This window comes from Sarcophilus harrisii, chromosome 2 (genome assembly GCF_902635505.1).
Source record: "Sarcophilus harrisii chromosome 2, mSarHar1.11, whole genome shotgun sequence".
Classification (NCBI taxonomy): domain Eukaryota; kingdom Metazoa; phylum Chordata; class Mammalia; order Dasyuromorphia; family Dasyuridae; genus Sarcophilus; species Sarcophilus harrisii.
This window is the reverse complement of record NC_045427.1, coordinates 113,853,317-113,866,137: the sequence shown is the minus strand read 5'-3', so window position 1 is coordinate 113,866,137 and position 12,821 is coordinate 113,853,317. Positions and strand designations below refer to the sequence as shown.

General features: G+C 34.8%; 1 protein-coding gene across 2 annotated transcripts in view; it reads left to right on the top strand.

Annotated features, from left to right (window-relative positions):
• ANXA4 (annexin A4) overlaps nt 1-12,821 on the top strand; it is a 49,474-nt gene that overhangs the window by 10,756 nt on the left and 25,897 nt on the right. The window contains exons 2-3 of one of the 2 annotated variants that reach the window (XM_023494681.2): nt 6,885-6,939; nt 12,130-12,217. In XM_023494681.2, coding sequence (XP_023350449.1) covers nt 6,937-6,939; nt 12,130-12,217 — 91 coding nt within the window. In that variant the 5' untranslated portion in view covers nt 6,885-6,936. Of the gene's footprint in view, nt 1-6,859; nt 6,940-12,129; nt 12,218-12,821 lie in introns of both variants that reach the window. The other variant, XM_012539920.3, reaches the window with a different exon arrangement.

The window sequence follows — 12,821 nt, the reverse complement described above, 5'->3', positions numbered from 1 at the left end:
GTCTTTCTCTGTGCCCAAGTTTCCTCATTTGTATAGGGAGATTAAACTAAATGACCTTTGACGTCCCTTCCAGCTCTAAATTTATAATCCTAGTTGCCTACAGCTTCAGTGGAAATTTTTCTGAGAGTTTTACAGATGAAGAAATTGGAACGTGGTTGTGACTCATTTCAAACAGCGCGTGAGTGAAAGGCAAATTGGCAAAGTTTTAGCTATTAAGAATCCAACATAAAGCCAGAACTTGATCTGCCTCCTCTTTGTTACCCTATTTAAAACAAATCATTTCCATGATATTTTTAGCACTTGTGGCACTACAGTTTAAAAAGCATCAGTCAGTATATGCATTATCTCATTGGATCCTCAGAACCACCTAGTGAGACAGCCCCAACCTGTGTCATTATCTCCACTTTATAAATGAGGAAAGAGAAGCTTATGATGAAGATAGTTAAATGACTATTTTCAGCTCACAAACTATGTGTAAGGTAGAGCTGGATTTCAGACTCAAATTTTATGATTCTAAGACTAGTTAGTAACCATTCCATCATACTATGCTGCCCATCACATGACTTTATGGTGGCGTTCCAAAGCTTTTGGAATAGTATTTAGGAATTCTTTTTACTCATAAGTGAGAAGACCTGTGGGTTAGTAGGAAGAATGGTAAGTTGTAGTTAGGAAAAACCTGATTTATTTTGTATATAAATAGATGTATGTGTACATGTTATTTTTACCTTGATAGAATAAGAACTCCTTGAGGTCTGGGTCTGTTTCTTTTTTCTTTATATTCCTAACGAAAGGATGGGCCTGAGAGGCCTGTGGTCATAGAGTTGGTGTCAGAGCTGAAATCTGAAACCAGCACTCTGATTATTAAGGTAAACTGAGGCACAAAGTTCTGATTGAAGTTCAATTTATTGGTAGGGCAAGCAGTTACTAATAGAGTTTTTGGTTCTGCAGCAAGCCAAAAGACCCTGAATGAGGGCTAATAGATTATTTAATGGACTAAAGGAACAGCATCTAAAAACTAATAAATGGTATCATAGATGGAGGAAAGAGTATGATTGGTTGCAAAGTTTAGAGCAACATAAAAGTGAGGAGACAATATGATTGTTTGGGAATCAGATTTGTGGGACTAGCAACCACTCCTCCTTCCATCTTTTTGCTGATTGATGTTTCTACCTGCAGGGTTAGTTAATTAGTTAGACATCCTTGTAGGAAAAGGAAAATTGAGAATCTTTTTAAAGATCCCAAAGAGATCTTAAAGGAGGGAAAGAGACCCACATGTGCAAAATGTTTGTGGCAGCCCTTTTTGTAGTGGCAAGAAACTGGAAACTGAGTGGATGCCCATCGATTGGAGAATGGCTGAATAAGTTATGTTACATGAGTATTATGGAATATTATTGTTTGGTAAGGAATGACCAACAGGATGATTTCAGAAAGGCCTGGAGAGACTTACACGAACTGATGCTGAGTGAAATGAGCAGGTCCAGGAGATCATTATACATGGCAACAACAAGACTATATGACTATCAATTCTGATGGACATGACTCTCTTCAACAATGAGAGGATTAAAACTAGTTTCAATTGTTCAGTAATAAGAGAGCCATCTACACCCAGAGAGAGGCCTGTGGGAACTGAATGTGGACCACAACAAAACATTTTCATTCTTTCTGTTATTGTTTGCTTGCATTTTTGTTTTCCTTCTCAGGTTTTTCTCTTTCTAGTTCTGATTTTTCTTGTGCAGCAAGATAACTGTATAAATTTGTATACATATATTGGATTTAACATATACTTTAACATATTTAACATATATTGGACTACCTGTCATCTAGAGGAGAGGGTGGGGGAAAGGAGGGGAAAATTTGAAACAGAAGGTTTTGCAAGGGTTAATGTTGAAAGATTACCTATGCATATGTTTTGTAAATAAAAAGCTATAATAAAATAAATTTTTAAAATCTCTGATCAATAATGATTTAGAGCACCTTTTCATATGACTAGAAATAGTTTCAATTTCTTCATCTGAAAATTGTCTGTTCATATCCTTTGATCATTTATCAATTGGAGAATGGCTTGGAGAATCCTTTTTTAAAAACAGCCAGAAAACAAATTTAATTGGATTGTTGAATGAGTGGAAGGAAATATTGTATAGTAAGGTTGAAAAGATTGCTTCCAAGTTAGAAAGAACTTTAAATACCAAACAGGAGGTTTTTCAAGTAGACAAGAACAAGAATATTGGTTTGGTATACAATAGTAGAATCATGAATTTAGATCTGGAAAGCACGTTAGAGACTATTCTGATTTTAGTAGCTACAGAACTCTAACATTTGTTCAAATAGTTGGAAATCTCAAATCTCTGCTATTTCTTTATGTTAGTTTTGTGATGTTTCCAAAACTCATCTATTTTTTTCCTGTGAGACATCTGGTTTGTGCTATATCCTTCTACCACCATATAGGTTCTGTTTTTCTGCTGTTCTGACACATTTGTTCTTCACCTTGCTTCCTTCCCTTGGTTTGTGAATTTACTCAGTAATAACTTCTATTTGGTGGCTAAGTGGATAGAGTATTGAACCTTAAGTCAAGTAGACCTGAGTTTAAATAACATGTATTACCTGCGTGACCTTAGCGAAGTCACTTAAACTCTGAGCATCAATTGCTCAATTGCTGGAACTAACAGTAGCACTTACCTTTCAGGGCTGTTGTGAGGATTAAATGAGATAATATTTGTAAAATACAAAATTTGTAAGAAGCACTATTGATATGCTATATTATTTTTCTTCACTTTTTCTAAGCCTATTTTTTTTTCTTCTTTTTGCTGAGGCCATTGAGGTTAAGTGACTTGCCCAGGGTCACAAAGCTAGGAAGCACCTATTCTTTTTTAAAGAAAGTTTTTCTTTCCTTAATACAATGTAAAATTTTTTAATATTTGTTTTTTTAAATAATTTTTGATTTCTAAATTACTTATCTTCTTCCCTTCCTCCTTTTCTACCTCCTTGAGAAGGCACAGACTTTGATATAGATTGTACATGTGTAGTCATATAAAATATTTCCATATTTGCCATGTTGCAAAAGAAAACACAGACCAAAAAAGAAAAAGAAAGGTTTTTTTTTTTTTTTCTGGTTAATAGTTTTAATTGTACCTGATCTTAGACATACAGTTTTCACTTTTGAACATTTTATATAAAAATCAACTATGATACACAAGATTTTCAAATGAGACTATACTTATAAAACTAGCTAGTTTACAAGACATGAAGTTTTATCTGAAAAATATCTTAAGTAAAATAAACATTTGCTCTTACAGTTCCCTCTGATTTAAAAATGAATAGAAATATACATTTCAATTTTAAAACATCAAAACAATGGTTAAATAAGTATTGCTTAATTAGTTACACTTGAAAACTTTTTATAACCTATACATGAGTATACATTAGATAAAAGTCTGAAAATTATTAATATAAAATTGTAGTACTCAAATCAGAAGCACTGAGCTGCTGTCAATATTTTTCTTCTCTATGAACTGGAGGCAATTTTTTATACACTATTAAGTGTCCAATCAAAAAGAAAGTTTTTTTTTGTTGTTGTTGTTGTTTTTTAAGTATGTTTGGATCTGCATTCAGATTCCATCAGTTCTGGAATTGTCTAATGGCCTTTCACAGTTGATTGTTGTACAATTTTGCTGTTACTTTATATAATGATCTCTTATAAGTCTGTCCTTTTAAAAACTTATGCTTTTATTGGCATATTCTTATAATTAAAAACTTGTTACCAAATATCTGATATATGTTAGGTCTAACTTCTCTCCCTGAAACTAAGTTCTCTAACCAGGGCTTCTTGCACTTTTCCACTTGTGAAACCTTTTCACATGAGAAATTTTTATGTGACCCAAAGTATATACATACATAAAATAAAAACCAAACATTTACTGATAAATCATAATTTCAAGACCCCCACATTAGATTACAAGTACCATATGGGTTTATGACCCACATTTTAAAAAGCAGGGTTCTCACCAAGTACATAACCCTTACCCTTAGTCTTCAGAGACCTGGGATAAGAAGGAAGCTTAAAAGACCTGCTAATGAATCAGTTTAGTTCAGAAGATAAACCAGTCTTATCAGTTGAGGTAGGCAAATAAAGATTGCAATAGCCACACCTTCTATTTGATTAATGCACTGCAGTTTAGTATGATCTCCTTTGGTTCTCATAGTAGCCCCATAAGGTAGGAAATTTTATTTAGCATTAAGGTTCAGGTTCAGGGTCTGACATTTATTAACTAGAGGACTGTGGGCTGATTTGCTTTAATATCTCAATTGTTTCATCAATAAAATTAAGATGATTATGTACTACTGACCTTCCAGGGTGGAAATAAAGAAAGTATTATCTTCAACTCCATATTTCCTATGTCCAAACTGTTCCCAGTGTCTTTAGATTTTCTCTAAAGCCCCAACTCTGGCTTAGATCCCCTCATCACTTTAGCCTTGGGCTATTAGAATAGTCAATGTTGTTTGGTTTCTCAGGCACTGGTTTCTCCCCATTCCTGTCCATTCTTTAGTCATCTGCCAAAGTGATTCCTAAATTGTAGGTCTAACTATGTCATCTCCTTCATTTGGTTAAATTCCAGTGGCTCCCTTTCACTTTTAGTATTAAATATAAAATTTTCTCTTTGGTGTTCATAACCTTTTGTAATCTGACTCTCCTTAGCTTCCCAGTGTTCTTACACTTTATATTTTCCCATGTACTGTCTCACCTAATGACCTTTTGACATAAGCTCCTTTCTGTTCCAACATAGGTATTCCCATCTCCCGACTCCAGGCTTCTCTCTGGCTGTCCCCCCCATTCTCACTCCTCATCTCTGCCTCCTGACTTTTTTCAAATCCCAATTAAAATCTCACTTTCTATAAGAGCCTTTCCTCATCCCTCTTAATTCTAGCATCTTTCCTTCAATGATCATCTCCAGTGGCTACCATGTTCACAAATAGTTGTTTTCATGTTGTCTTTCCTAAAAAACCAGGAGCTCTGTGAGAGTGGGGATTATCTTTTGTTTCATTTTGTCTCCCCAACCCTTAACACAATGCCTGGCATATAGTAGGCAGTTAAAAAATAATTTTTAACTGACTGACTTAAAGCCTCTGTTAATGTGAGTTATTATAATCTGTTGTTTTATGACATAAATAAAACTAAAACCTAAGTTAAAGCAGTTAGGTGGAGCAGTGGATAGCACTGGCCCTGGAGTCAAGAAGATCTGAGTTCAAATCCAGCTCAGAGATTCACTAATTGTATGACCCTGTGTAAATCATTTAATTCTGTTTGCCTCAGTTTCCTCATTTGTAAAATGAGCTGGAGAAAGAAATGGTATATCACTCTAGTATGCTTGCCAAGGAGCATCCCCCTCCTCCCAAAGAAAAAAGGGTCATAAAGAATCTGATATGACTGAACAACAACTAAGCTTTGGGAATACATATATAAGCTGAAAGAAAATCTGTCCCTGCCTTCAAAGAGCTTGTATTTTAATGGGAGAGGCTAATATAAAAAGGAATCTAGAAAGGTGAGGGGAACTGAGGGTATCTAATGTGGGGGGCATTGTACATAAGGTTTGAGAAGAGAGTCCAGTAGAGCCTGGAGGACAAAGAACTGGCTGGCTTTGGTTAAGTAGTTCCACTAAGGTCACTCAGATTCCACTAAGGTCACTCAGATAGTAAGTGGGAGGGGAAGGATTTGAACACAACTTCTCTGACTTCAAATTCATCATTCAAAGAATCATTCTTAATTAAGATGTGTTATGTGGTCCACACAATATGTTTGATTTGAGAAGAAATCAATGCTTAGAAAGGACTGATGAATTAAAACAATGGTAATAAATATTGTTGAATGTTGCACTTTTATGAAGCTGAAATATTCTAATTCAGTGTAATTCAGAGAATCCAGGTGTTGAAGTGAAGACTTGAGTTCAAATGCTAGTTTTGTCCAAGTTACTTCCCTATGGGGTTTAGTTTAAAATGCAAGGATTGGACTGGAACACCTCTAAAGTTCTTATAGTTGTGACAATCTCTGATTCTTCCATGTCAGTCTTTGTTTAGTTACTAGTCTTGTCACTATCAGCATAAAAAATAAAATAAAAAGATCTGAAGATTACCTGGCAGGGTAAAATACCAGACACTGAGGTCCTTTCTTGAACTCAACTGCAAACATTCCAACTCTACTGTAGAGAGCACAACTCTGTGGGGCTGGGCACATTGTGTACTTGCCAAATGTATGCCTACTGAAAAGATTATTTTATGTAGAACTCACACCGGGCAAGCACTTACAAGGTGGTCAGAAAAAGGGACACAAGGACATTCTCAAAGTCTCAACAACTTTAGAATTATTTAACATGGCAGACATTGACACAGGACTGCCCAGCATGGCATGCCCTTATCACAGAAGGTGCTGTGCCCTATGAGCAAAGCAGAATTGAATTAGCTCAGAGGAAACTCGAGATGTGCAAAGTTTAGAGAGTCCTCTCCAAAGTTCATAGGGACTATTTGCTTCTGACCTATGGCAGAGCATTCTGAGCTTACATTGGTCTGATCAGCCATAGGGGGACACCCTGTAATTAATATAGTCATTTTGGTCCTTTTCAAGAATGAAGGACAATGACCAATCAGCTAGCCTTGTACTAGTTATTGTACAATCAGACAAGAGTTTGATGTACACTCTCTGTAGATAAGGTATACCAAGACCTTCAAATGAACTCCAGGGATAGGATGCAAAGTGGGGTGGGGAGGGGTATTATGCTTCCTTCCTTGTGGAGTTAGGAGGTTCCCGTCTCCCTTGTCAATAAATGCAATCTATGAGTTATCTTTGTTAAATAATTTTTCTTTATTACAGGCATTTCCTGTTTGATTTATTACAGAGAAACATCTGCTTGGAAAGATTCAACAGTGATCCTTTTATAGTCGTTTGCCATGGTAAGTCAAAGGTCGTGCCTGCTGCTGGTTAAGTTCTTAGCAAAGCCAGGATGTTTAACACCTGAGAATGTTATTCTAAAAGATATATTTGGGAAAGCTATCTTTTAAAGATACACAGTTGTGTATCTTTTGTCTTCCCTTCTGTCCATCATAAAAATCCTTTGGCTCTGTATTCCAGTTATCAGGGCAGGAGATCAGCTCCTTGGGGTTCTGAAAAGTTCAGTTCTCATAATGGAAGGCTAAAGTACAACATGCCCCAAAGTAGTCAATCTAAGCTCATTCTTTGTATCCACATGATCTTTTGAATATGTTTTATAGAACACACAATTACTTAGTTCAGAACAATCCTCTGTTGTTTATTGAATAAAGTCTAGAATTCTTAAGAAAATCTTGGTATCCTGCCTCTGATATTATCAGCCCTTTGTCCTGGGATGAGTTAAATGAAGTCACATAATTTCTTTTTTTTTCTCCTTTCCTCCCCCTTCTTCTTTCCTTAGTATTTTTCTATGATTTTGAGTTCCAAATTTTTTCTCCCTCCTTCTCTTACCTCCCCCCTCCTGAAAAATAACAAGCTATCTGACACAGGTTATACATAAACAATCCTTTTAAACATATTTCCATATTTGTCATTTTGACTTATTTAACTCCTAAGCCTGTTACCTCCTCTGTAAAACAGGTTTAATGTTACCTGTATTACCTTTTGCACAGGATTATTGTGGAGCTGATTTGCCTCCCCTCCTTCCTCCACATGTATAAACATGATACTTTGTCTTAACTGGCTCTAGAGAGAATTGCCAATCAAATCCCAATTCTGATGTTTGTATGATCCTGAGCAAATCATTTAAACTTTCCTGAGGATCAGTTTCCTGGTATGCAAAATGGGAGAGTTTGATTAAAAAGCCTAAAAGGTTTTTTAGTCAGGCAAAATTCAGGATAAAGAATTAAAAGGACTTTTATTACAAGTATGTCAGTTTGAAAGACTGATAACTAAAGATCAGCATGGTTTCAAAGGTAGGGCAACTTTTATTGACGATGAGATAAAAAAAATTCAGATAACTCCATATCAGTATAACAGGTTGGGGCTTTACATCGCAGTTCTTCCGCAAAGTAACAAGCATGTGACCATTTACAGGCACATATAGGTAAGTAGTAACTTGACTATGGAACAAATATCCAGAGACTTTGTAATATTTCCCTCCAACACTGATTAACAATCAGGTCTGGGAACAATGGGTCACTGATTTAGCATAACTTTCTTTTTTTTCCCCCCAAAAGTATTTTATTTTTTCCAAATATATGTAAAGATAGTTTTCAACATTCATTTTTATAAAATTTTGTATTCTAAATTTTTCTCCCTACCTTACTTACCTTTCCCCTCCCCAAGACAGTAAGCAATCTGATATAGGTTAAATATGTGCAATTCTTTTCTTTCTTTCTTCCCTCCCTCCCTTCCTCCCTTCTTCCTTCCCCCCTCTTTCCCTCTCTCCCTCTCTCTCTCTCTCTCTCTCTTTCTTTCTTTCTTTCTTTCTTTTTCTCCTTTCTTTTCTTTTCTCCCTCCCTTTCCTTTCCTTCTTTCCTTTCTTCCTTTCTTTTTTCTCTCTCTCTTTTTTAATTAAAGCTTTTTATTTTAAAAACACATGCATGGATAATTTTTCAACATTAACCCTTGCAAAACCTTGTGTTCCAATTTTCCTGCCCCTTCCCCTAGATGGCAAGTAATGCAATATATGTTAAAAATGGTAAAAAATAAATAAATAAATAAATAAATAAATGTTAAATTCAATATAGGCATACATAGTTATACAATTATTTTGCTGCACAAGAAAAATCAAATTAAACAAGAAAAAATGAGAAAAAAATAAAATGCAAGAAAACAACAACAAAAAGGGTGAAAATACGATGCTGTGAACTCAGTTTCCACAGTCCTCTCTCTGGGTATAGATGGCTCTCTTCATTACAAGATCACTGGAAATGGGCTGAATCATCTAATTGCTGAAAAGAGCCACATCCATAGTTGTCATGTTGTACAAGAAAAATCAGACCAAAAGGGTAAAAAAAAACCCACAAGGAAAAAACAAACAAACAAAAAGGTGAAACTGAAGAAGGGACCCCAGAACTCTGAAAATCCTTGAAGGAGAAAATCTCCTTCAACTCTGCCCCAAGTCTTTTTCCTTTAAATGAATTTAAGTTTTGACTGCTTGAGGGGGGAATGAAGAGAGAACCCCAAAATAAATAAAATTTGAAGAGAAAGTCTGGAGAATCTGCAAAAGCTTTTAGTAGGGAGTGACACCTAAGTTGAACCTTGAAGAAAAATAAGGATTTTGAGAGACTGCTTTGAGACTTGCCCATTTCCAGAAATGATAGGAGTCTCATAAAGGCAATTTTGTGCATCCTAGTTCAATCTCAGATTAAAAAGAAGTTGTTTTTGATATGTGATTTTAAAAAAAACTTTTTATTTTTATTTATTTTTTGGACTTTTTTTTTATTATTAAAGCTTTTTATTTTTGAAAACATATGTGTAGACAATTCTTCAACATTAGCTCTTGCAAAACCTTGTGTTCCAACGTTCCTTTTCTTCCTCCACACCCTCCCCTAGATGGCAAGTAGTCTAATATATGTTAAGCATGGTAGAAATACATATTAAATCTAATATATGCATACGTATTTATACAATTATCATGTTGCACAAGAAAAATCATATCAAATTAGTAAAAAGAGAGAGAGAGAGAAAGAGAGAAAGAGAGATGCAGGCAAAATAAAATGCAAGCAAACAACAAAAAGTGAAAATGCTGTGTTGTGAATCATACTCAGTTCCCGGTCTTTTCTCTGGGTGTAGATGGCTCTCTTCATCACTGAACAGTTGAAACTGAAAACCCAATTTTTTTTTTAAATTATAGCTTTTATTGACAAAACATATGCATGGGTAATTTTTCAACATTGACCCTTGCAAAATCTTCTGTTCCAACTTTTCCCCTCCTTCCCTCTACTCCTTCCCCTAGATGGCAGGTAGTCCCATATATAAAACCAAACTTTTTAAAACAGTCACTAAAGTAACCAATTCTAGTCCCTTAGCCAAAGAAATGAAAGGGAAAGGGACCCGGCTAATCTTGAAAAAAATGTTTTGGGGTTTGTTGTTGTACATGTAAAGATAACTTTCAACATCCCTGTTTTATAAGATTTTGAGTTCTAAATTTGTCTTCCTTCTTTCTCTCTCTCTGATATGTTATAAATGTACAATCATATTTTTAAAAATTTTATTTTATTTTATTTTTAATTTAATAGCCTTTTATTTACAGGTTATATGTATGGGTAACTTTACAGCATTAACAATTGCCAAACCTCTTGTTCCAATTTTTCACCTCTTACTCCCCATCCTCTCCCCCAGATGGCAGGATGCCAGTAGATGTTAAATATATTAAAATATAAATTAGATACACAATAAGTATACATGACCAAATCGTTATTTTGCTATACAAAAAGAATCAGACTCTGAAATATTGTACAATTAGCTTGTGAAGGAAATCAAAAATGCAGGTGGGCATAAATATAGGGATTGGGAATTCAATGTAATGGTTTTTAGTCATCACCCAGAGTTCTTTCTCTGGGCGTAGCTGGTTCAGTTCATTACTGCTCCATTGGAAATGATTTGGTTGATCTCATTGCTGAGGATGGCCAGGTCCATCAGAACTGGTCATCATATAGTATTGTTGTTGAAGTATATAATGATCTCCTGGTCCTAATGTGTAATCATATTAAACATATTTCCATATTACTCATGTTGTGAAAGAAGAAACAGAATAAAAGTATAAAACCTGAAGAAATACCAAAAAACAAAAACGAAAATGAAAATAGTGTACTTCAATCACCATTCAGACTCCATAGTTTTTTCTCTGTTTGGAGATAGTATTTTCCATCATGAATCATTTGGAATTATCTTGGATCATTGTATTTTTGAGAAGAGCTAAGTCTTTATTCATCATACAGTGTTGCTGTTGCTGTTACTGTGTACATTATTTTCCTGATTCTGTTCACTTCCCTCAGCATCATTTCATATTAAGTCTTCCAAGGTTTTTCTGAAATCCATCTGCTCAGCATTTCTCATAGTATAATAATATTCCATTACATTCATGTAGCACAATTTGTTCAGCCAATTTTCCCACATTATCTCTGACATTTATCATTTTGCTTTCCTGTCATATTAGCTATCTGGTAAGTGTGAAGGGGTACCTCAGAGTTTTAATTTGCATTTCTCTAATCAATAATGATTTAATGCATTTTTTTCATATGCCTGTAGATGGCTTTAATCTATTCATCTGAAAATTGCCTGTTCATATCCTTTGACCATTGTTCATTTGGAGAATGACCTGTGTTCTTATAAATTTGACTCAGTTCTCTACAGATTCTAGAAATGAGGCCTTTAAGATATATATTTTTTAAAAAATAATTTTTTCATTACCTCAAAAACTCATCCATCTTGAAATATCTAAGGAGAGGGACATCTCATTTTCACAGAATTATGTCTTAATTTTTCTCTATTAATGGGTGTAGCACTGCTTTTTGCACATAGTAAGTAGGTCTAGGATAAAGGCCCATTGAATTGTTATATTGTTCTCCAACTCAAATTGACCACATAATCTATTTGTTCTCTTCTTCCATTTACCATTAATTATAATGTAGAATTATGATATAAATTCAAAGGCTATAATTGGTTTTATATCATTGACAACTTAAGATGTCCATTTTCTTTTTTGTTTGGTGGTTTTTTGAGGCAATTAGGGTTAAATGATTTGCCTAGGGTCAGGCAACTAGTAAGTTTGAAGCCAGAATATTAGGGTCTTCTGATTTCAATATGGCTGGTGCTTATCCACATATATATCTGAGGTGCAATTTGATCTACCTTTTCTGACTCTTGAGTGCAAATTCTTATGCCTTACATCATTAGCAAGTAAAATATAGTTCTTAAATTTCAGAAAAGGATGAATTGGGAAATTATTCCTATAGATAGCTAATCCCACTTACATGAGAATTCTTATAAACTTCAGTTCAAATTTTTATTTAATTCTTTATTTAATCAGGACAGATGGCACTTGCTGATTTTATCAGCTTACTTTGTGGGCTGATCTTATTTTACTATAAAAAAAATTGTTGTTCAGACATTATTCTAAATCACTTGACTTTCTGTGCATTTAGGCAGGAAAAGGAAGTACAGTGAAACCTGCTGAAGGATTTAATGCATGTGAAGATGCCCAGAAATTGAGGAAGGCCATGAAAGGACTTGGTAAGTAGGTAGCCTACCTAATGCATGGCATAGGAAAGATTTATATAAATGTGTGCTTTGCAAGCAAGACTCTAAAGCAACTTAATGCTTTTAAAATAAGTCTCCTTTGGCAATCCAGGTAAGCCTTAAGATGAACATTAAATTTTTTTAATAGTATTTTAATATTTTATTGGTAGATTGGAGCTGTGATTTCATACCTATAGGGAACTCTTGGGGAAGAATGTCCTTTTCTTCTTCTTCTTCTTCTTCTTGGTCTTCTTCTTTCTTCTTCTTCTTGGTGGTCTTCTTCTTCTTTCTTTCTTCTACTTCTTCTTCCTCCTGATACAATTTGGGTTAAGTGACTTGCCCAGGGTCACACATCTAGGAAGTGTTAAGTGTCTGAGGCCAGATTTGAATTCAGGTCCTCCTGACTTAAAGGCTTTTGGTCTATCTACTGAACCACCTAGCTGCCCTGGAATGTCCTCTTCTAACACAGATCACAGAAAGCATCTACTCTATAACGTTCTTAACTTTGATATCTCAGAACTTCTTGAATAGATTTCAAGGGTCTATGAACTTTGGAGGAAAAATACATATTTATTTTCACTAAACTCAGTTTAACATT